The following is a 24,952-nucleotide window of genomic DNA, read 5'->3' as shown; positions in this document are numbered from 1 at the left end:
CTTCTGGCTTCTGATGGCGTTGTCAGGCAGCATAAGTCCATCCAGTCTCAGCTTGTCTTCACAGAACTCCCCCCCCTCCGTGTTCAGACTCCCCTGTTCTTAGAACACTGTCCAGCATGACTGTCTTCATGAGGATTATCTCTGTTAAAACTACATTTCCCAGTCAGGTCACGTTCACCAGTGTGACAGGGAACATGAGGTAGCAAACTCTACTGAGTATAGACCCGCTTCCCCTGCGTGGGCCAGGAAGGAGGCACGTGATCAGAAGTGGTGCTGCAAGGAATACCACAAAGCTGGGCAGCCCTGGCCTGAAACACTCACTGCCCAGAGAAGACACTCCGCACCCACAGAAGCAAAGGCCTTCATAAGCACCTCTGTGATTGGTGGGCTGACTGTACAGTAGTGGCTGCAGGCAGCTTCACCCTGAGTTCAAGTCCATGTTCCTGAATCTAGCCGAGACATCCATCCATGTCACCCTGACACTTTTGGGGAAATGATGGGAGGAAGGGCAAGGGAAGGAGCATGGCTGGCATGCACAGATGGGTCCTCCTAGCCACTTTCTAAAAACACTGTTGAGCTCACAGCACGAAGATGCCCTTGTCTGTTCAGAGGTCTACTTCCTGCATGCCTCTCCCCGGGGCTCCTGTCACCAACTTCTCACCCATGTCCCTTCAAAGTCCTTGCCCAAGCAGCTAAACCACCAGCCACAGCCCATAACCCATATATATACAGAATTGGCATATACCACAATATAATCACTGTACACCACAGTATAATTACAAACACGGTCGAATCAGCATACACCGCCTCTTCCCAAGCGTATGGTGCCCACAAGAGCGAGTTCCCTACACCACTGCCCTTCGGATGTCTCAGAGAGAATAGAATGTTGCGAGCTGTCCTATCCTAGCTGCTGCCTACATATCATGCAGAACTAGCACTGAACCGGGTCTATGGTCTCTTCCTCTGCCAGCCAATCATAGGGACTTTGCATAAGGCCTTAGGTGGAGACTAAGAAAGACGGGAGTTTATCAGGGGCAAGGACCATGGGCATGGGACCTTATCATATACACACCACGTCCTTTTGATGATGGAGTGATACTTGAAAAGTCCCCTCTAAACGCTGCAGATTCCATAAGGTTTCTGGTCCCTTCCTCTGTAATATATTCAGGCAGCCCCAGCATTTCTGTTTCATTTGGTAAAGACCACCTTTGGGGCCATGTTCTTGTCAATCAACCGGTTACAGCTCTTCTTAACCCCTTGTGCCAAAGCACTGAATCCAAATCTCTGCTTAGTGGGCTCACACCAAAAAACCCCAGGTTAACCCCCTTTGTATTTCTGCTGTCATAACCCAACTCTCGCATCCAGAGAACACCGTGCCTTGTAACCCATGCACTGATGGGACTCTGGGCTTGGTTTCTGGCAGCCTCTCCTATCGCTACTCAGGCTTGACTGTTTTCAGGGCAGACACAGCTTTCAAATCACTCTTGAGGAACCTTGGGAAGGTTTAGCCCAATCCTTTCCTTTCTTGGTTGAAAATGAAGTTTCTCAGAAGAAATAATTAAACCCAGTACTTAATGCCACTGGCCTTGAATCTGGGGGAATCTAATCTTGGTGGATTCCTCCACAAGCTAATGACATTTAGGTAAGGAAATGGGAACTTATAAAAGCACAGCCCTACTTAACAAGAGCTTCCCTAAGCCTCACTGTCTCACCCCTCACTGGTGCAAACAGCCCTTCAGGAAAAGAAGTATTTGGGTTACTTAAGAATCAGCAGCTGAACTGTTGATTCTCCAGTGACAAAAGACACAGCAAACTGCCAGGACAATGGGAGTCTCTGCCACAGTCATTCATAGCAAAACTTTATTGAACAGAAAACCCAGCAAAGGTTTTACCTCTGCCAAGTCACCCTCAGTTTAAAGTAAAGCACTGCATTTTAAAAAGCAATTATACATAAGTCTCTCCTAGAAAAGTCCTGCTAACATGTCTAGCAATTCACTGATTATATAAAGTAGTACACTTAGTGTAATTTGAACATTCCAACAGGAATCAAATCGAACCAGCAGAACCATTTCTGCATCTATGACTTCCATGTAGAGCACACATGCACACACATCTAGGGAGGTGCTCAGGCAGAACATGCGACCCTGGGCCTTCTGCTTACAGTGCCTATGAACCTACGTACAGTATACATTAAAGCTCTTCAGAATAAAGACATGAGGGGCCCTGTTCAGTTTGTATCACGGCTTCATGTCTTAGTTTGTGCTTTTGCTTGGCACAGAAGCACACCATCACCTGTGGGTTTTCAATGACTCTGCTGAGTCAACACCAGGTGAGGAAAATGAGCCGGAGCCAGGTGATCCAGTCCGAGCTGTCAAAGCCTTCGCAGACGGAGCACAAATGCCATCAGTTTGCTAGAGCCGGCGGGCCTTCTGGAAGGAGAGAGGCAAAGAAAGTCTTAAAGACCAGCCACGCTGTGCTCATAAATGAGGGGCTGGTATGCTCGGGGTCCAGCACTTCACGGTCTGGGGGGAGACGGTTGGGGTCTTCTGTTTCAGGATCCGTGCCTCCCTATAGGCAAACACAATGAGAAGAAAGGATTAGGGTCTAGAGGAACACCTGTCCTGAGGAGAGGTCAGGGTGAAGCCTGGCAGGCCGACTGATCCCTGGGGACCAGTCCTTGGCGGCAGGAGGCAGCTCTCGGCTTCTACAGCACCTCTGCAGCTGACCTTTCACAGTTCTGAACACTCCTCTGAGGCCAGAGGAGGTCAAGTACCCTGAGCTCCGACTACTACCAAAGAGTAATTAACCCTGCCACACACTAGTGAGTCCCCCAACTCTGGCAGTGCCCTGAGCTACAAAACTAAGCTGGCAACTCGGTGTTCTAAAGCAGGCTGCAGAGGCAATTTCTGTTATAAGATTTTGATTTATTTAGGGCTATGCATTAATCTGCCTTAGGAAGAGCCTGTGTCTATGTGTTGTTTTTCAGGAAGTCTATCCTGAGATGTGGTTACATGCCCAGTAAATTAGAATAGCTATCCATCAGCAGTTTCCATAGTTAAACGCACAGTCACGTGTCTTATTCTCAAAATGTGGGCCAACCCCCATCACTACATATGTAAAAATTGCAATTGCCATATGCCTATAGAATATTCAAAGTCTTAAAAATAGCTGCTATAACAATAGACTTTTTTGAAACCATAAAATACTTAGCCTTAAAAATGGCAAAGCACCAGACTAAAAGCCTGCAGGCTGAGGACTAGAGCACGCATGGCAGGGCGGTGAGGCCTGTACCTGGAGGTTATTGTTGGGGTCCTGGTTGGCAGCTTCCTGAGGAGGACCATCAGCTGGGAAGTTCTGAGCTGGCCTCTGTCTGAACGGAAACCACCCAACATGGTGCCTTTGAAGAAAGCACAAACAGGCATGCCTCCGCTGAGTCACTGCGGGAGCTACGCAAGAACCTCAAGTCCCTGAAACTCACACACTATCATCTGCACAAACAGCCTGTAAGTCCTCTGGACTTTCACAGGCCTCTGGGCCTCAAAGACAGGAGTTGGGTTTTATTCACCAGCAACGAATTAACATCTGGCATGAAGTATGTGCTAATAAATGCTTCTTGATAGGAACTAAACCTGGCACTTGAAAACCTCAATAGAGCCAGCATGTAGTGGCACAGGCCTGGTAATCCTGTAACCCCAGCCCTCTGGGAGGCTAAGGAAGGAGGAACCGAAGTTCAAAGCCTGTCTTGGCTTGAGTGAGTTTAATGCCACTGGTCAAGTCAACAAGACCTTGTCTCAAAATTAAAACAAACAAACAAACAAACAAAAAAAGCCAAGACTATAACTTAATGAAAAAATGCTCGCTTGCCCAGATGAGAAAGGGTTCTACTCAGCCCTGCAGAATCAAAACAAACCTAACACAACAGAAATAGGAAATATAATCATATATAAAGCTGTAATCATATACATCATATAGTAATAACCTAAATTTGGTCACATAAATAATGATTCTAGAGATAAAAATATTTGATAAGTGGCTTTAACTGGAAAATCTAACAAAATTCAACTTTCAAGACAAAATATTAACATTTGTGCTTCTGACATTTAAAAAATAAATTAAAACCCGTTTTACTATACAGGAAAACTTTCTTTTTTTCCATTCTAACCAGAGACCTTTCCCTCTATGCCAAACTTTCTTGGACTGGATTATCGAGGCCTGAGGTCTCCTGCACAGGTCTGGAAACTCTTAGAAACATCCCTGCTGCCACCTGCTCAATCACGACCAGCTCTCTGAGACATCCTCAGACACTGCCAAATGTCCCCTGAGGGAAGACACAGAATTATCTCCAGTTGGCAGCTGCAGCAAACAGTAAGTGTGTAAAGAGTTACGGCCCTTTGTGGCTACAACAACACTGTCTTAACTTTGTCCTGATAAAACACTCTGTCCTTCTGGGAATGAATACAACCTCTCATGCCGAAGTATGGCTCTGCAGTATGCTCCATGAGGCCATGAGCCTAAGAGGTCATTTATCCACTTATCTAGAAGATGAAAATATTCTTCTTGCACTAATAAAGGATTCCAGCCCTCTGAGTTACTCCCAGCACCCAAAGGGCCAGAATGACAAAACGAACAGGTACTCTTCCTTTAGGGACCACAGGCTGAAAGAAAACATCTGTACTCGGGTAACAATGTAGTCTCATTTTCAGTAAAGGAGAGAAGAGACCCCATCCCTTACAGGTACATGACAACGGTGGCGCCCATGACCATGAGGAATCGGCTCAGGGAAGAGTAGAAGTAGAGGATGCTGAGGAAAACGGAAAACGTCGCTGCGGAATAGGTCCAGTCCAACCAGTCTCGGTTTATCTCATCGTCTTCTTCCACAAGGGGGCCACCCTGGGCATTCATCCGCAAGTTCTGATTGGCTCCGGGATTAACAACCACTTGAGCAGCGGCATTCTGGTTGGCTGGCTGGTTTTCGGCTGGAAATTGGTTGTGGATAGGGGCCGGCGCGGGTGTGGAAACCACAGGTATCTCTTGGGCACTTGGTGTGGGGACAAAAGCTCCTGACGCAGCAGTGGCAGCTAAGCTAAAATAAAAACAGAAGCGGATGCTGCTGAAGGCACGGCAGCACACAGGCAGACTAGGCGGGGGCTTCACTGCCAACAACTATGACTAGGAATGTATACGCCTAACTTATCTTCACTTTAGAGAAGGACTTTATTTTTAAACTGTGTGTGTGTTTAAACTCATTATGCATCTCTGGCTGGCCTGGAACTTCTTAATGGAGACCAGGCTGGCCTTGAACTCACAGAAATCTACCTGCTTCTGCTTCCCAAATATTGGGATTAAAGTGAATAAGTAAGAGCCACTAAGAGTACTAAACGTCACATCTGTAAAATGTCTTCTCTAAGAAGAGCTATATGGCAAAGCTTACCTGCAACTAATTCTACATCAATACACCAATCACAAAGCTGCTATCGTTTCCACTCTACTACATCACAGACCCACAAGGAATAGGTCTCTAGGAGACAGGAGAACACACCCCTCTCTCCATTCTGCACCTTATGGAATTTCTGTCCATCCCCAGCAGCCAGGCCACACCCACAGGAGGACTCACTATTGCATGTAGTACTGTCTTGCGTAGATCTGCTGGAACCAGGAGAACTGCAGCCACCCGTAGGTGGTGTAGCCAGAGAAGCCAGGCCCAAGGCCTTGGAATGTCTGCTGGACAGCTTCAGGCCTGTATGCAGATTCAAACAAAAGCACACTTGGGAGTTGGTTGGGGATGAAGAGCACTACTAAGTTATAATCAACAATAAAAGTCAAAGAGACAGCTGGACGGTGGGGGTGCACAACTTTAATGCCTGCACTTGGGAGGTAGAAGCAGGCAGATCTCTGAGTTCGAGGCTAACCTGGTCTACACAAAGTGAGTCCAGGACAGACATCACAATAGTTAACTCTATGATGATGCACCCTGTGCACTGAGCATTGATGACAGCCTCCCATTGCAGCTCATCGGATCCCATCGGGAACCAGAGTGCCGTCCTGACCTGGCTTCTCATCCTGTCAGCAGGGAGATGCTGCAAACTTTCTGCAAAGTGGGCAAACAGCCTGACGCTTTCCGTCACAGGTCTTCTCACTCAGGATTAAATCTGATCATGATTTAGAGGGGAGTGTCCAAGCCACATTACCAAGCCCTTCCTGAAAGAAAGCTCCCTTCCTCCCTGAGCCCAGGTCAGAATCGACCCTGTGGCAGTTCTGTGTGACGGTGACATCCTCCCTGGGTGTTTACTGATCCTCTGGTGTCCCACACAGGTTGATGGATACCCAATAGCCTGGTACAGAGATTCCACCCTAATTATAGAGAAAGCCCAAATATAGCTCAGAAAACTAGGGGACTTGCCCAACCTCACGAACCAAAGGATCAGGCCTGGACTTTCAGATACATTGGTACTGGGTCAGACTTGATTCTTCAGGCACACAACAGCCTTCCCTTGCCCAGAGGAAGCATGAGAGGCTAAGGGGCATGGACTTTTTTTGCCTTTCCTTCTTTCCCTTCTTTTTTGAGACAGGGTTTCTCTGTGCAGCCCTGGCTGTCCTGGAACTTGCTCTGTACACCAGGCTGGTCTCCATGAGCCGCCCATCTCTGCCTCCCAAGTGCTGATATTGAAGGCATGAGGTCACCACACCGCCTGTCAGCCTACGTACTTCTTATACAACCAAGACAGGACAGAAAAGGACAGGAGAAGGTAGGGTCCACACCCCAGAACCTGTTACTCCTTGTTAGGTAGGAATCAAGAAACCTCAACACAACTGAGAAAAACTGCATAGACAGAAATGCTTCTATTCCTAAAAAGAGTCACAAATAACAATATCTAGAACAATAATCCATCTTGCTTAGGGCCAGAATGTTCCTGATCTGTAGTTTAGCTTATCAGTCCTTATTTCCTCTTATCTCTGAATCAAACAATGCACCTCAAAATATTTCATTTACAAAAGTAAATTCTCCAAGATGGAAAAAAAAAAAAAAGTTGTGTATTTTTATTTAATTTTTATACACTGCATCATCTTTCTTTATCTTTAAATCTTGTCAGAAATTATGTACTTCGAGCAGTGTCACTTAAGAAGCCACAAAGACAGGACTGCAGCCAGGTAGCAGCCATTGGGAACTACAACCATTTAGGGGCTAAAAGGCTTGTGTTTTCATTTCGTTATATCTACTTTTTAAAATATATCCCAGGAGACTAATAGTAATAGAAATAAACGCATGAGGTTTTTAAAATGAAGCCATTTTATATATCCTGAAGCTCGGACTGTGCCTGTATAAACAAACCTTATTCATGTTTCAAGCCAGGGTTTCTCTGTGTAGCCCTGGCTGTCCTGGAACTCACTATGGAGATCAAGCTGGCCTCCAACTCAAGAGATCCACCCGCCCCTGCCTCTTGACTGTTGGGATTAAAGTTGGGCACCACAAAATGCCCAGCTTAAGCACACTTTATTCTTAAACTGATACAAATGAAGTATAATTGTGTTCTTCATGAGCACTCACCTCGAGACGGTCTCCCATCCGGAGGGAGGAAGGTTCCGAAGAACTTCCCTTTGCCTTAAGTTGTCGCTTGAGGGACCCCCAGGGTACTGCACCTGATTACTGCTGCCCGGCTGCTCTGTGGATTCAGCACCCTAAATAACAAACATCAGAACAAAGGACCTGATGCAACTGTTTGCAATCAAGCTGAGAGAATTATTTTGCTACAAGTGGCCTATATCCCCACCCCAACCCCCAACTTGACAAAATTAAATGCAATGTTATTTTAAAAAGTTTTGATTTGTTCATTGCAACACTTTTGAACATATAGATACTAGAAATATAGCTTGGTGGCAGAGTTCTTGCCTTGTCTGCATGAGGCCTTGGGTTCAAAGCCGCAGAAAAAACTCTATATACAAGATACCAATATCTACACACACACACACACACACACTATAAATAAAAAAGATAATCCACATTTTTGTTTCCCTAAGAATAACTAGTATAGTCTAGGAAAATCTTCCAAATGCAGTTGTCATTAGTGAGAAAGCTTCCTGATCATACTAAAATGTATGGTGCTAAACTTAGTAAGTCTAGAAATTAAATGTGACCAAAAAGATGTGCACATACAGGTGGACAGCAATGCAAAGAGAATTAACTATGCAATACTCAGAAGCTTCAGGAAATACAACTTAGATACAAATTTGAGTCCATTATCACACCAGAATATTTATAGTGTGGACCTAAGCAAACATTGTGAAATGGAAAAACAAATGCATTTAATTGTCAAATAAAGGTCTTTACAGGTCATGTAATGACGACTGTGGCCTTCTCCTACCCAAGTAATCATGACAGGGATTTCTATAAGAAATATAATTACTTCTTTACTCTTTACAAAAATTAATGTTCCTAGCCAGGCGGTTGTGGTGCACGCCTTTCACACCAGCACTCGAGAGGCAGAGGCAGGTGGATCTTTGTGAGTTGAGGCCAGCCTGATCTACAGAGCGAGTTCCAGGACAGGCAGGGCTACACAGAGAAACAAATAAATAAGTAGATTTCCTTAGAGATTCTGGTGCTGTGTTCTGGGCACACAGTGACCTCAGGCCAGAGGTGCAACTGTGCTTTTGCACACGGCACACACCCAGCAGTCTGCTCACTACACCCAACTCTCACTGTACTGAGAACACAGCCTCTAAGTCCTGGTGTGACTGGAGGGAAACACTATAAAATCTCTCTTAAGTTGTACTCAATTTCCTTTCTCCCTCCCCTTGGAATCCGAGACACAGTAGCTACTATCCCAGAAAGACGCCTACCTTTGTGCTGGCCTCTGGCATTTTTGAAGGCTTCTTCACACTGCACACGAGGTGCAAAACATGTCGCTTTTCCTGCTAAATGTAATGAGAGACACCTCAGGACTTGAATTCAAACTGTAAGTGCTTAACAACACCCCAAAGCTAATTAAGTGCTACAAATACCTTTGGAAGCAAGTCTCGGAGACACTGGTGATCCAAAAGCAGCTTCCCAGAATAAATTAACCTTTGGTCCTCCGGGCGCTGATGGGAAACAGAAAGGAAAGCACACATCAGCACAGATCCCAACAAGTATTTTCCCCAGCACCACCGAAAGACTTTTTTTTTTAAGTTCTCATATGCAAAACTTTTATTTAGAAAAGTGCTTCATTTTTTCTATCTCAAATATGCAAATAAATTTGGTAGGTAAATGATCCCCTTGTCCGTAAGAACTATGGCCACATATCTTACTTCTTACTCAGACGGACACTGCTTTCTGCTACTAAAAACACAAATTAGATTTAGGGCTTTGGTAGCAATGAACTTTAAAACCAGAGAAAACTCAATGTACTTTTGGTCAATCTTCACCCACGCCAGCTGAGGTCAACTGCTACCAGAATCAAGATTCAAACCCATATGCTCCCCCTCACCAGCGCCTTCCCAGACATGAAGAGTCCACACACTTTCATATAATCCTTATTTCTAAAATCTATTTTTAAGTTTCTCTTAAACCACACTTTTAGAAGTATGTACTTAAAAGCAACAGACTCAAATGACAGACACCACCCTGACCATCGCCAGCCTGCACACCAGAATAAACCCATTAGGCAAATCTTGGCGTTAAGCTGTTCCTTCTGAACAGCCTGAGATGAAAGAAACCATCTGAGCTCATATGGAGACACTGAGCAGGAAGGTGGCTCAGGCAGAAGTTTGAGGCCAGACTGGGATATGAGTGAGCTATGGTGAGCCTCTGCTAGAGAGGCTATCTGAAAATACTGCCTCCCAAAAACCAGGAAAACTGCACCCAGCTAGGCAGCGTGGCACATGCCTATAAGCCCAGTGCTTGGGAGTAGAGGCAGCAAAATCAAGAGTTTAAGGCTAGCCTCTGATATAGAGCAGGCTCAGGCTAGCCTGGGTTAGGAAGCCTTGCCTCAAAACAATAACAATACACACCTCTACTTATCAACATCCATAGGGACTTTTTGATACTGTACCTAAAATTAAAACATCAGATGCTATGTTCGCTGTTGTCTGACTGGCTTTACTGGTAAATGCTATACACATCAATTTGCAAAATGCTATTCTAAATGTGTAAAAACCAGCTGCCTGTGGGTTTGAACTGTTTTCCTCCTTTAAAGGCCCAAACTGACACTCTGTCTTCACCTGGAAGGCCAATTTGAAACTTAAATGTTAAGCAGATAAACCTACTCTAAAGGCAGGGTTCTTGCCCGGAAAATATGAGCATGCTTTCTTCCTTAATTTCTGAGAGAGGCTCTCAATGTGTGTAGCCCAACTGCAAAACATGATCCTCCTGCCTTGGCTTGTCCTGCTATATTACGGAAGCACACCGCTACACCCTTCCCCAGGATTTAAGGTACAGATCGGTATTACCCAGGAGACCAGTATTTACCATCTTAGGTCTTCAAATCCAAGAGGCCCAACGCTCCTTGCCTGAGGAAAACAGGCCTCAAAACACAGCCTTTTACAAATGATGCAACCAGAGATGACAAGAGCATCATCTGTGTCTCCCAACAAGGACACCTGGTTTCTTGGAAACGGCCACGGAGATGCTGCAGACGCTGGATTGGAACCTTACACCCAGGGTAAGAAAGCTCCTAACCAACTCTAACCGGAAAGTCTTGTCTACGTTCCCGACAACACGGATCGAAACCAAGCTGAAGCCCACGCGCCAACTGACGGTTGGCGCCCGAAGGCAACTGCTGGAAGTTCCCCATCTGTAGCCGCCCGATGGCCCTCTCGCGTCTGATCCAGAACTGCGCCCGTGGACACTTACATAACATCGGAGTACAAAGTAAATACAGGAAGGTCCAAGAGCACAGCCTCCGTCACGTGGCAGGGACCGGAGGGGTGGGCGGGGCTAAGGGCGCTGTTGACAGTTGTGTCAAACCCCCCCCCCCAAGAAAAAAAGACCAAAACGAAAATCTCCTAACGGACCCACGGAATCCGTCAACTCGGACTCGGGGCTCCTCCAGCTGCAGGCGTCCTTTCTCAATCACACTCTGCTAGAAAGTTTGGGGGCTCCTTCCCCGGACTAAGCAACGCCTCGGGAGCGCTGCGCGACAGGGAGGGGCGGCCAACGGAAGGTGGCAGGAGAGGAGCCACGTCTAGCTTCTGGGCGTGGGACCTTCGGAAGTTGGTGACTGGGCACGCACCCCCACCCTCCGCCACTGGCCCACAGCTGGCACATGCCCTCTTTTGTCCTCGCTGCAGCCAGGAGTCTCGTTTGGCAGCGTTTGCTTTTCTCTGTCTACCTACTGGACGCAAGCCGGATTGGGGATACCTAGTTACCTAGTTCGCTGGGAAGGGGGGGGGGGTGTCACTGAGGCTTGGATGGGGGAATGACTCATCCAAGGTCAAATTACTGTTTCCCTGGCGTGGTGAAGGATGAGGAGAGGAGAGGGTGTAGGGACGCAGGGCAGATGTGCGACAGCCCTACGAGTTGGGGAGTACGGGGAGGCGAAGTGACAAGGGTCTAGGCAGCGAGCAAGCTCGAGGGGTGGAAGCCGGAAGAGATGACAGGCGCTGGGGCAAGGGGGGGGGGGGCACCGGGGACGACCGGGCAGGACGGGGATCCGATCTGCGGTCCGTGATGGGGAAGTTGAGGCAGCCCTGCAGGCCCGGCACCTCGGGGACCCCCTTACCGGGCGCTCAGGATAGACTCGGCTCAGGTGGGCCTTGAGGCGACTCACACTCCAACCGCGGTCGCCGCTCAGCTCCAAGTCGCGGTGGCGCTGGTTGGGGCTCTTCACCAGCAGCGTGACCGGCTCGGGCTGTGGCCCCGGCTGGGGCTCGGGCTCCATGTTGGCGGCGTTGGCGCCTCGGCTGCGCTCAAGGATGCCAAGCGGGCGGCGACGCAGCCGTCCGAGACGGCACAACGACACTCGGCGTCTTTGGGACGCGCGCCCCCGTCTCGGGAACCTTTTATGGGCGCCCCGCGCCAGGGCTCCGCGGACGGCGCGCTCTGTGGCCGCCGTCCATTGGCTGAGGCGGAGGTCAATGCCCAACGTGGCCCAATCGGCGCCGGCAGGGCGGCGGGGGGACGGGCTGAGCGTGAGGGTGCGGGCTGATGCAACCCGCCGCGGTTGCGTCATCCCGAGCCGCGGCTGCGGCGCGGGAGCCCGGCTTCGGCGGCCATGTCGGGGTGCCCTCCGGGGCGCTGGTCCTGTTCGGGGAGCCTAGCGCGGAGTGCGTGCGGGGCCCGAGCCCGGGCGGCCTGGCTGACTCCCAGCCTAGCAGGCTGTGCAAATTGTTCCCTCACAAAGCGGCCCTCCGCCCTTTCTGACCCCCCCGGCACACGTCTGTCCCCTCGCCTTTCCCCCGGCGGCTTCGCATCCTGGCGTCCAGGGACGCCTTTCCTCCCGAGCTAGCCGGGCTGGGCTGGCGCCTTAGAGGCGAAGAGAAAGCAGGCCTGTGCTGCCCTGAGCTGCGGATGGAATATTCGGGCACTTTCCAATTTGCCTGCAGCCCTGATGGCCAACACTGCGCTAAGAGTGGGGCATACCCCTTATTATGAGTGGCACCAAGCGCCTTTTGATTGACAAGCCCTCTAGGAGACAGTGGAAAGGGGCATCTTTTATAGGCTAACAACATCTGCTGCTTTTAAATTGGGGTTGAGACGAGGACAGCAGTGGTCTCAGATTCCTGAAACCTGACCAGAGGCCTCTAGGATCGTCAGCGCTCCACTGTTGCCTCTAAGCTAGAAAAACAAAACTGGCATTGCCCTGACGCCGTCTTTGTTCCAATCCTGTTGGGACACCTGGGTTTTCAGTCGCGTCAAGAGCTTACAGACGTCAGAGGGATAACAGGAGGGGCCTGTTTGGGGCTGTTTATGTGAGTTTGCCGCACAGGCCTAAGGAAGTGACACAAACGGGGAACGGGAGGAGGGGTGGTCAAGCAACAGAAATTTATTCCACAGCTGTAGAGGCTGGAAGTCTGGGACCAGGGTGTGGAGCAGTATTGCTTCCTTTTGGGGGAGAAAGGAACAGCTTCGGGGTGTTCCAGTCTCGACCTCTCTGTTCACGTGGGGTTCTCCGTGTGTTCGTGCACATACACGTACGTATCTTTGCGCCATCTTTATCTGTATCTCGGTCCATTTCCCCCTTTTATAAGGATATCAGTCTTATTGTAATGGCTAAAGACCTTAACAATTATCTCTTGCAGACTGTTTGTAAATGCCATCACATTTTAGGGCTGAGACTTAAGCATCTCCCTGGAGGATTCACTGCATCTCGCCACAGCTGGGCATTTGCCAGGATTCCACCACAAACATGTCACAGAACACCAGCTGCTTTCTTTCTCAGATTTTTGTGTTAAGGAGGAGCAGGTGTGGTGGTACAAAATTAATGCCAGCATCTGGAGGCAGAAGTAGGCAGGTCTTCAGAAATTAATTGGAGGACAGCTAAGGAGGGCTCTGAACCTTTGCATAAAGGCTGGCTCCAAGGGTATGTGATCTCTGCCATTGGGGCCTCATATTTCACTTAATACCCTGTTGTTTCTCTCTTAAAATTAATTTTGTAAGATTTATTTTATTGCCTGGAGTGTCAAGTCCCTAGACAGCCAAGGCTACACAGAAAAACACTGTTTCAAAAAAAAAAAAAAAAGATTTATTTTATTTGTGTATGTTTGAATGCTTATATGTAGGTTGGTATGATGGTTCAGAGTCCAGAAATGAGTGTCACAGGCTCTCCTCCATCATTCTCCACTTTTCCTTTGAGGCAGGGTCTCTCCCTGAATCTGGGGCTCATGTTTCTGAGGGCTACTCAGCTTGTTGGGTGAGTGCTGGGAACTGAATCCAAATCCTCAGGATTCTGAAGAAGTGATCCTAACCCCTGAGCCATCTCTCTAGCCCCACCCTCTTAGAGTTCTTCATAAGCCTTATATTTTCTTCCCGCATTAGGCCTCACAAATTATGAAGCTTTTCCTACCACTTCTGGGTAGGAAAATATAACCTATTGTGATATAGTAGGCTTGCTATCTAGAAACTACCAGTGGGGTAAGAGCAGATGAGGCAAGCAGAGACCTTGGGGAGACAGTCAGGCTAGAAATAAGGGCCTCATTGGCAAATGAACTTTGCTTGCAAAGTGCTTCCCCTTGCCTTCAGGAACAAGCCCCGGGGTCCCTAAGATAGCTTGTCTATTTCCACTCAGTACCACACAGGGAAAAGGGGGCTTGGGATGCATGCTTATCTAGCATGCATAAGGTTCTTGGTTTGAGCCTCAATGTGTGTGTGTGTGTGTGTGTGTGTGTGTGTGTGTGTGTGTGTGTTGTTGACTTTGCAACCCCTCACCCACAGAGAAAAGCACATCCAATTTGTTTCTGTCTTGAATTATCTCTCTATGATAGCTCTCTCTGAAGGACTTTTTCTGCTTATAGCATTGAGCTTAGCTTAATAAATTGCCAAGGATAGAAAGATAAACACAATGTGACCCTGCTCTTCCCGGGCAGCAGCCATGGGGGCCGTGATAACAGAAATACAAAAGAGAATGTAAAAGCCTCAGTAGTATTTTGTTTTGAATTCAGGGACTTGCCAGGTAGCCCAGGCTCGTCTTGAACTTGTGATCCTCCAGCCTCTGCTTCTTAGAGTTACAAGTGTGTGCTACCATCATTATCAGTGTGTGTATATATGTACTCATTCATGTGTGTGAACGTGGACATGTGCCTGCCATGACACTTATGTCAGAAGACAACCTTGGATGGTCTTCACCTTCCTTCTTTGAGACAGGGTCTCTTGGCTTGTTTTTGTTCTTTGTTTGTTTCTGATGCCTATGCCAGGTGGCAGGTGAGCCTCCAGGGACTCTTCTGTCTCCACTTCTCATCTCTCCATCGGAGCATTGGTTACAGACACTAAACACAGTGTCTGGCTTAACATGAGGTCTGAGGATTCAAACTCGGGTCCTTGTGCTTGAGGGGCAAGCATTTTACTCACTGAGGAATCTTTCCAACCCCAAACTCATTTTCAGAGGGGTATGATTTCCCTGAGATGAGGGCAAGAGAGCAAAGGATGAATGTATCTGACTGAAAATAATAACAATTAGTGATTAATAACAGTGGGGCCAGTTAAATTTATATACAGAACTCAGCGCACTGGTTCCGAAACCATAGCCACCCAAAGGACTCTTCTTCAAGGCAAAGTGCCAGCCTCTGAAAGTTTGCCTCCTCCAAACTCCTCTTGAAACTTAACTGCTATGGGAGAATATTGAGAGGTGGGGCCTTTAAGAGCTGATTATGCTATGACGTGAACTGACGCGATGTGCTGATCACAGGAGTGGGTTCCCTGTGTCCCTGCGGGCTCACGCCCTCCCATGCTCATGCTCTCACTCTTGCTCCCTTGTTCTCTCTCTTCTTCTACCCTGTCATGCTTCCTTCCATGTTATGACACTATGAGAAGACTCTCTCCAGATACTGTCACCCCGATGCAGGTGACACCTTGCTAGCTTCCAGAACTGTGAGCCAATACACTTCTGCTCGCTGTAAGCTGATCTGGCCGTGATGCTTTTGTTACAGTGGCAGCATCAAACGGACCAAGACACGAAGATCCTGCGGTGGCCAACATGGCCCAACAGAGTACTCATGTACAGCTAGTCAAAGTACAGCCCTGTGGAATGTGGCCTAGCAATTTTCTTATAAAGTTGCATGCGTGCAGACACACACACACATGCACACACATGTCAGATCCCAGCCGTGATAGTAGCAGACACTGACCCATGAGAAAGAAAACTTAACATCTGTACTGAGACTTACACAAGACTGTTCTGACAGTTTGCTTTACAGCACTGGGAACGGTTCCAAGAAGCCAGATAAATTATGAGGTGGTTTTCACAAATTCGATATTACTCAGAAATGAATGGATGACAGACACATGCAGCAACAAGAACAAACCTTAAAACCATGTTGAATGAAAGAACCAAGCACAATGAGTCTGATCAGCCCTCAGATTCTATGAGTTTTGCATTCATGGATCCAGCAAACTTCAGCGAGGACATTTTTGTGCTTTTTCGTATGCTACGTTGTTTTGTATGCTATATCCAGTGTATATAAAATAGTTAAATCTTGCTAGGTGAATGGACCAGAAATCCATGAAAACCCAGAGAGGCTGAAGACTGACGGAAGCTTGTGTTTCGTGCCACATATGTTATAGGGAAGCTTTAGAATAGGCTTCAAGATTAGTCCTCTTGAATATCCACTGGTTCGTGAAAAGTGATTTGATAAACCTCTGAAAGACGTGACTACAGAAGCGAAAAGCCTCTCTGGGTCTGGCGGGACTTGTACTTGAAGACACCCTGGCCAGCAGCGTGTCCGATTCAAGCCTGACGCCGCCTGGAAACGCTCCAAGCCAGAGCTGCCAAAACACCTTCTTCATGGCAGAGACTCCATGACACCTGAGCAGCCAGAGGTGCCCCAAGCAACAGACAGACCAGACTGGTCTGTCTCAGTGTGCGGTGGCTGAGGGCGACTGGGCAGTGGGGCCTGGGGTGACCAGCAAAAACATCTTTTTGAAAAGTTGTGTCCGGAGCCTTGGCCACATGTACTCCAATAGTACATGTCTGTAATCCCAGCATTTGAAAAGCGGAGAGAAGATCACATGTCCAAGGCTAACTTGGCTACAAACAAATACCCTGTTTCCAAAATAAAAAACAAAAAAACACAACCAAAATATCTCGTGCCTGTACTGAACTGCACAGAATTTTTTTCTCACCATTCCTTAGACGGCCCCAGTGACCTCACATTGTTAACTAATCTAGAGAGGATTGCCAGTCTCCAGGAGGACATGCGCAGGTTCTGCACACGTGTTTGCCAATTGTGTAAAGGACTTGAACATCCACAAATTTCAGTACAGGGGACCCTGGAACAAATTCTCCATGGGTACAATGGATAATGTAGGCCCTGTGTATGTTACCTCATTCCATCCAGAGGAAACTCTAAGAAACAAAAGTCTCCTAGGGTTATAGGAAATGGTAGCTGCCTTGGGAGGGAATAGGCAGCAGACATGGGCTTGGGTGGGGCACAGTTATGGTCCCAATTGTCCTGGCTCATAAAGACTCATTGTGGGTCTCTCAATTCTGAGAGCTGCAGATTGACCGTGGCAGAGGCTGAGTAGCAGGGAGGTCACAAGCGCTGGAGAACATCAGGGTATTTTTCCAAGGCACCGAAGCTGCAATTCTGTCAGCATACAAGGCACCTGGGACACATCTAGGGGAGGACATAACCTCTGCCCTGATCAGAATGTGGCTTAAACTGGCATCTAAGTTTGCCAAAACTAATAAAATTGGGGCTGGGGTATAGCTCAGTGGTAGAGCATTTACCTGACACCCACAAGGCCCTGCATTCCAGCCCTAGCATTGCAAGTAAGCAAACCAACAAAATGATCAAATTATGTGTTTAGGATTTCTGTATCATTGCTGGGCAGTGGTGACGCACACCTGTGATCCCACCACTTGGAGAGGGAAAGGCAGGTGGAGCTCTGTGAATCTGAGGCCAGCCTGGTCTACAGAGTGAGTTCCAGGACAGCCAAGGCTACACGGAGAAATCCTGTCTGAAAAAAACCAAATAAATAAATAAAATTTGTGCATTTATATGTAACTTCAGTTTAAAAGTATACACACTTTACAAAGGACAGATGGGTTAGGTATGGTGGCACACAGAACTCTGGGGGCCTACACAGAATGGTCTCAAGTCTAAGTCAGCGTGGGCTACATAATGAGACCCTGTGCACTGCCCCCCAAAGGGCAGATGTTTGTGTACCCCCTTAGCCTGATACGCTTAGCTGGATAGACATTCACAGGCCAGGCGTGATGAGCACAGGGTTTATTTTTAGATAACAGTAATAGCCATGTTAATATCAGTGAGACTGTGAATGGACAGAAGTCTTGGACCACTTCAGCAAAGACTGTGGTCCCTCTTGGAACTGTGAGCAGTGGGGAACTTGGGGTAGTGGGGATCAGAGCCATCACAGTGGGGACCTACTTGAGGCTGGCTCACCCTGCTTGTCAAAGGAAGAAGAGGTACAGATCTGCGGTAAGGTGGATTAACACCGTGGGGAGACACTGCAAAACCAGGGCTGGAGGAGCCTTGACAGTGAAGACTGCCTTTTGCATAGAAATTGTAAAGATAACAGCTGCCAAGGACAAGGGCTGGCAGCATAGCACAGCCCGAGGGACCATGCAGGACCTCATCTCTCAATCTCCCACTACTGCCTTAGGGAGTACGGTGTCAGGATTTCCACCCCTACAGCCAGTCAAACCAAAGCACTGAGAATAGTAGCAGCAATTTTAAACTTAGTATTTAGGTAAGTCTGAGGTATGATTGACACATATCTTGGCAACTATATTTGCCTATGTAACCCATTCTGTCCCCATAACGCAGAACATTCCTGTCATACCCACACACACCCCAGCATCCCTTCCCACTGAACCTCCTGACTCCTGCCATGCCCCTGCTCAGCCATCACTGGTTGCTTTCTGGCGACTGCAGTGGATCATGTATAAACGAAATCATATAGTCCATATTCCTTTTGTGCCCCTCAGAGATAGGAGTCCAAGTGGATCAAGGAAAGAAAGTCAGCAAGCGGAGGAGAAATCCGTGTTTTTAGATGGTATCAGTGCAAATGAAAGGGCTGTGGCCGGTTAGAATTTGACTGTGGGGGCCCTATCACAATGCTCTGTCTGTGCTGAGACCTAATCCAGTTTACATTCCAAGCATGCGTAGAAAGCGCTAAGGGACCAAGGGCTGTCTCATGTACCATCAGGCAGGAGACCCAGAAGAGGTCTTCACAAAACCAGAGCTGGGAGAACATGACTGAGCATGCGTGTGTTTTATTTCAGACCATCTGGTGTGTCGCAGGCCTGGTTGAACTTCTGCATTTCATTTTTGGAACTCTTGTTTTTATTTGGTTTCTAGAAATCCCCTAAATAATCACAGCACCAAGAACTTTGCCTTTTATGGTCATTTCTGAGGTCAGCAGGACCACTTGCCAAAGCATTTCCGTAGCAAAGGAAGAAGGTATCATGTTCCCTATTCTTAAAAGCCATCTTTCCCCCACCCATGATAACCAGAGCAGCTTTCTTGCCTTGCCAGAGCCCACTCTGGAGTCAGATCCCCCTCCTAACATTGTGTGGCCAGGGCTAGGCAACTATTCCACTTGAGAGTGAGGAAGGATGGTTTGGTGGTTAAGGGCACCTGCTGCTCTATCGTGAGGACCAGAGTTCAGATCCCAGGACCCACATGGGGCAGCTAACAAATACCTCTTCTGGCCTCCATAGGTACACTTATACACACACACACACACACACACACACACACACACACACACACACACAATGTCAGTTTTAAAAAGAACTGGATTTGTGACACTCAAGTTCCTGTCATTTTCATGACAGTACTGCTCATCTCTTTTTTTTCTTCTTAAGTATTTTTGTTACATTTGACACATGCATTGTTGTTTTGCCCACATGCATATCTGTGTGAGGGTGTGGGATGCCCTGGAATTGGAGTTAAAGACAGTTGTGAGCTGCCATGTGGTTGCTGGGAATTGAACTCAGGTCCTCTAGAAGAACAGCCAGGGCACTTAACTGCTGAGCCATCTCTCCAGCCCCCTGCCCATCTCTTAAAAGTGCTTGTCTTACACCTTTTATAAACTAAAGAAAACTTTCAGTGAATTGGCTTTTAAAAAGTATCAAGTGTATGGGAGAACCCCAGCCAAGAAGTGTAGATAGTTAAGATTGATACATGGGCAAGCTGTGCTAGCCTAGCGCTGGGCTTTCCAACTCCACCCTGGGCACTGGAAGTAGTAATAATTTCCTTAGCATATGCAAGGCCCTGGGGCTGGAACCCCAGTACGGGTTGCGGTGGGGGGTGGGGGGATTAAGGTTAAGCTCAGTATTAAATTCCACTTTTGCACTTGGGAGGTAGCTCAGACGGCAAAGGGCTTGCTAACCAAGCATGGAGACCTGAGTTTCATTCCCAGCATTCATAAAAAGCTAGTCACGGTAGGGCACACATACAACCCCAGCAACAGGGAGGCAGACACAGATAGCTCCTTGGGACTCACTGGCCACCCAGGATAGCCTGATTGGGAAGCTCCAGGCCCTTGCTGAGAGAGAGAGACTTCGCCCCCAAAAACAAGGTGTGTGAAGTTGACCTCTGGCCCTATATACACACACCTACATATAAATGTACACACTAAGCTCCCTCCAAAAGCCCTCCACCTTTACTTTCTTTAAAAACGTACCCAGAATTCTCTTTAAGTCAAACATAATGTTACTATTTCACTCTTAGGTTTACATCCAAGAAACTGAAAACAGTCTTAACAAAAAAAACAAAAAAACAAAAAAACAGTTTGCTTATTCATTACATTATATGAATTCATTAATATTTATTATAGCAGGATTTACAACAGCTCCCAAAGTGGAAACAGACTGATCAGTGAGTAAAATGTGAGGGGGCCACACGCGGCAATACTAACCAGCCATGGGGAGGAGTGAAGTGTGCCTCCACGCTGTGATGTGGGCGGCCCTCAGAAACAGTGCAGCAAGAGAACGAACGATGGAAGACAGAGAAAGGCATGTGTTGTGTCTATTTATAGGAACTATTCAGAATAGGCAAATCTATAGAGACAGAGAGCAGGTTGGTGCCAGGGAGTGGTTTGGGCGTGACTGCCTGGCCTATCCAGAACTCCTTTGAAAGGGTGATGAAACCCTTGGTGCTAGAGAGCTCTTGAGCACTGGCAAGGTGCTGAGTCCCCTGGGAAGCAGTGGAAGAGGTGTGTTGTTTTCTGTTTTTTAACCACAGTAGGGAAAACCAACAACAATAGCAACAAAGCAGCTCAGTGGGCTGTTTTGTTGGATCTGAGTTCCGAGCCTTTCCAGTTTAGAGGTGAAGACAAAATAACAGCTGCCACAAAGGAAACGCTGATGGATTCCTCCTGCAGGGGACTGCACCATGAGGGAGTCCTGGGCAGGTCTGTCTGAGGAGAATGCCTGTCCCTCAGAGGTAGCTGCTGTCCCAGCTCAGGCTGCAGGAGTGTCCAGGTCCAGGATTACAGTTCTCCTGGTCTGGCTGCCTAAGTTTGGCTGCATGACACGTAAGAGTCACATGGATGCTGCTTTCCAGCCACCATCCGGGGAAGGGTGACAGCTGCAACCAGCCTCAGGTAACCACAGAACTTTACCTTTCACCTCGTAACAACCCCTGTTCAGCATTTTACTTTAAAAAGACAGAAACAATGGGGGGGGGGGGGGATGATGCATATCTTTAATCTCAGCACTGGGGAGGCAGAGGCAGGTGGATCTCTGTGAGTTCAAGGTCAGCCTAGTCTATAGAGTGAGTTCCAGAATAGCCAGGGCTACATGGAGAAACCCTGTCTCAACAAAACAAAACAAAACAAAATCAACCAACCAAACAAAAGAGAAATAGATAGAAATAAAAGCCATTTGTTTGCAATGCTGTGTGTCTTTTCCAGTACAGTGTTTTCTGTACTCTGAGTAGAAATTTGCCCACTGGCTTCTTTCTCCCCCCAACCCACCTCTACCCTAGCAAAAGTCCCATTTCCAGCTGGGCCAGAGCCCAATGATAGAACACACACTTAGTGTTCACCGTGCCAAAACCACAAACAAACAAGGAAGAGACTCCTACCTTCCTGAAACCAGTTTCACACTCGACCCAGGCCTTCAGAAAGACTAAAGGCCACAGAAACAGCTCAAACACCATTTTTGTTAAAATGGTAGGACCTTTCAAAATGCTCTCTGAGTTTCCCTCTGCTTGCTTGAGTCCTCTCAACCCTGGACTCTCCCTCCTGTCTTTCCAGCCCAAGCAAGGCCTCTGCCTGCTCCTCTGTGTCTTTCATTGCTGGTGTGGTCAGGGCAGGCAATTGCTGTGCAGGCAGTTCAGCTGGCCTGCCCTCAGGGACCTTTAGGGTCCTGGCAACGTCCTGTGTCACCACCTGCGTCCTGTGTCATCACGGGCCAGGTGCTCCGGGTATAACCCGCCTGCCACTCCCACCCACTCTCTCAGCTTCATTCTCTCCTCTCTCCCCTTTTCCTCTCTGACTTTTTCTCTGGGTTGGGGGTGGGGGGAAGGTACCATGCTCCTCTTTCTCTTCTCCTACACTCTCCCACGGTCTCTCTCTGTCTCTTTCTCTCTCTACCCTCATGGCCCACTCAGGCCCTAACTCCTCTCCTAACAACTTGGTCCTTAGTAATTAGCCCCAGGTCTGGGTCTTCATGAACAGACTCGGCTCCTTTTCCTTTGTGCCTGGCTGTTATGGTTTGGGCTGTAATTGTCCCTCAAAGGCCATGTACAAAAAACTCATAACCTATTGTGCTACTGATGAGTGGTGTATCCTTTAGGGGCTGGAGCCTAGAGGGAGGAAGTGGGGTCACTGGGAATGTGACCCTCCGGTCGGTCAGACTTCTCTGCTTCCCAGTTTTGCTGTGTTCCACTCTCCCCACCATGCTTCTATTTCACCACAGGCCCAGAAGCAAGGGAGCCGAGTGACCATGAACTGGGGCCTCTAAAACCAGGAGTCAAAATAGACCTTTCCCCTTTATGAGTTCATTGCCCCAGGTATTTTGTCACAGGGATGGGAAGCTGACTAGTACATGTGAGCTATTACCCCAAACCTCTCCACCTTAACCAAATTCTTTCCTCCAAGAAAAGAGCCTTGAACATTCCCCCACTAAGGAGGCTCTACACACATAACCCCGGCTCTCTGTCGTGGCCTCTCAGCTGATGCTGTGTATGTCTGTCTCCCTGAAGGGTTACCCTTCTACAGGCATAATCTACTTACCTCTAGGACTCTTTTCAGGGTGCTCACTTAGTCACTTGCTCCCACAATGCACTGCTCTGTTGACCTTCATTCTGCTGACATCTGTTCCCGCCCCTTCAAAGTGTAATCCACTCGTTTTCCATTCATTCATTCATTCACTGCAAGAATGTTTATTGAATGTCTACCTGTGTGAGGAAATGAAATCGTGGAAGGAAAGATAAACAGAAGACATGGGTACAACTTTATGTCCAAGTAAGCCAGCAGTGGAGAGAATGAGGAAACTGAGGTAGAGACCCAAAGGAGCTTCTCCCTTCACAGGGAGGTGAGTGGGTCGCTGTTGTCTTAGAGAGCATATTAATCAGGGTGACAGTTTGTTCTGCAGCAGCAAGTGGCCTGCCAGGCGCTTGTGGCCTGCAGAACATTTCCTTCTTTTTTCCAAAAATTTTTATGTTGGTCAGGCAGCTCTTGGGGCCACTTCAGGCTCCATTATCAAAGCTGCTCTCATCTGGGAAGTCCAGCTTTAACCAGCAGCTTCCTGCTCACTGAAAAAGGTGCAAGTTGGAGGGTGGTGTTCTCCGCCTTCCTACTGTAACCCGGCAGGCAGTGCGGGGCTTTTCTCACAGTCCATTAACTGAGTCGACCGCGTGGCTCCACCCAACGGCAAGGGGCGGGGAGAGTCACCCGACCACAGGCGTCTGTTCCAGAGTAGAGGTTAGTAGAAGAGGCTGGACGATGTTGCTAAGTCAGAAAGGAGTGGCAGGGGAGGTAAGAGGCTCAGTCCAGGAAGAGAAGGGAACGGTGAACCAAAAGGCAGAGGTTAAGGGTGCAGTTCAAAGTCACAAATCAGCCAGGAGGTCTTGAGGGACCTACCCCTCCGAGGTAGGCCCCTGAATACCACATAAGGATATGAATGTGAAGACCCTAGCGGCATGCTCTCCAGCCCCAGAGCTGGCAAAGCAGGGATGGAAGGGTGGGCATTTCCGCTCCTCAGTCCCCTCCCAGCCTGCCGTCTCACAGAACCGTTCTCTGCAGGGCACCACGGGAGCAGCATCGCCGCCTGCGGCTTCAGAAGGCAGCTGCGCTGTGTGCCTCCCCTTCAGCTCCTACTTTGGGGTCTCCTAAACCGCCTGGTTTCACTGCCTGACCAGTGCTCTTTGGATTTTTAAATTTAATTTTTAAAATTTATTAAGCATTTAAAAAATTTAAATATGTAGTCGGTCCGTAGCGGTTCATGCCTTTAATCCCAGCACCCTGGACACAGAGGCGGATGGATCGTTTGAGTTGGAGGCCAGCCTGGTCTACAGAGGGAATTTCAGGACAGGCATGGCTACCCAGAAACCCTGTCTTGAAAAAAAATAAATATGTCTGACTTCCTGCATGTGGGTATGGATACCCTGTGCCTGCCTGGTGTGTCAGATCCTCTGAAACTGGAGTTACAGGCTCAGTCACCATGTGGGTATTAGGAACCCAACAGAGTCCTCTTAACTAGAGCAGCAAGTGCTCTTAACCTTCGAGGCAACTCTCCAGCCCCTCTAACATTCTTAGGAAAGATCCTCTGATGGCTGTCTCTGTTAGTATTTAGGCAGCCTGCTTCTGGGTTGCCTAGCAACCTATGATGTCATCACGAGTCACCCGCCAGGTAGCCACACCTGGCAGGCGTGGTTAAGTTGCTCCTTAAAAGGACCAAGCTGCCACTTTGTCGCTCTCTTGCCCTCTTGCTCTCTCCCCTTTCTCTGTCAGGGCGTCCCCTGCCTTCCCCCTATCATGTCTCGCTCTCTCCTTCTCTCTCTCTCTCTATCTCCATCCAAAAAAACCTCTGCGGAAAAAATCTGTGCACATCATCATTTCATTGGTCCTAATAGTCTCCCCTTCCTCCTGCCTGCTAAATGAAACCCCTCCCAAGCTCTGTCCTCTGCCCTCCGTTCCCCATTCTCTCTCTTAATCTCATGTAAGATGTGCTTTACATGCCTGGCTGTGTTTTCCATATCCTGACGATAAGTGTGTCTTTTGGGTCTGTTTAGCTCACTGCTTCCAAGAGCTTCCAGCCACGGTGAGATGTCCAAGCAGTTCCAGAGCTCAGGTCAGAGTTCTGACGACCTGTCTGTGCTCACACATAAAATGCCTGGGATGGTTTATCCT

At 48.1% G+C, this 24,952-nt stretch overlaps 1 protein-coding gene across 3 annotated transcripts; it reads right to left on the bottom strand.

Moving 5' to 3' along the window:
• Positions 1–1,838: 1,838 nt before the first annotated feature.
• Positions 1,839–11,963, bottom strand: Herpud1 (homocysteine inducible ER protein with ubiquitin like domain 1). 3 transcript variants are annotated; one of them, XM_055621112.1, is made up of 8 exons: positions 11,694–11,963; positions 8,998–9,075; positions 8,836–8,910; positions 7,547–7,677; positions 5,615–5,737; positions 4,733–5,083; positions 3,292–3,397; positions 1,839–2,568 (listed from the first exon to the last, which is right to left on the bottom strand). In XM_055621112.1, exons 1-8 carry the CDS (start codon positions 11,850–11,852, stop codon positions 2,404–2,406), a joined length of 1,188 nt encoding a protein of 395 aa, XP_055477087.1. In that variant the 5' UTR covers positions 11,853–11,963; the 3' UTR covers positions 1,839–2,403. The 3 variants fall into 3 exon arrangements, with proteins under 3 accessions (XP_055477087.1, XP_055477084.1, XP_055477085.1); XM_055621109.1 differs by having other exon boundaries at positions 8,836–8,907; positions 11,694–11,928; XM_055621110.1 differs by lacking the exon at positions 11,694–11,963 and adding an exon at positions 10,442–10,789.
• Between the last annotated feature and the right edge of the window lie 12,989 nt (positions 11,964–24,952).

This window comes from Psammomys obesus, unplaced genomic scaffold (assembly GCF_907164565.1).
Source record: "Psammomys obesus unplaced genomic scaffold, mPsaObe1.curated_primary_1811, whole genome shotgun sequence".
Lineage (NCBI taxonomy): Eukaryota > Metazoa > Chordata > Mammalia > Rodentia > Muridae > Psammomys > Psammomys obesus.
Note: the sequence above shows the minus strand (reverse complement) of the source record. Positions and strands in the feature narration are given on the sequence as shown.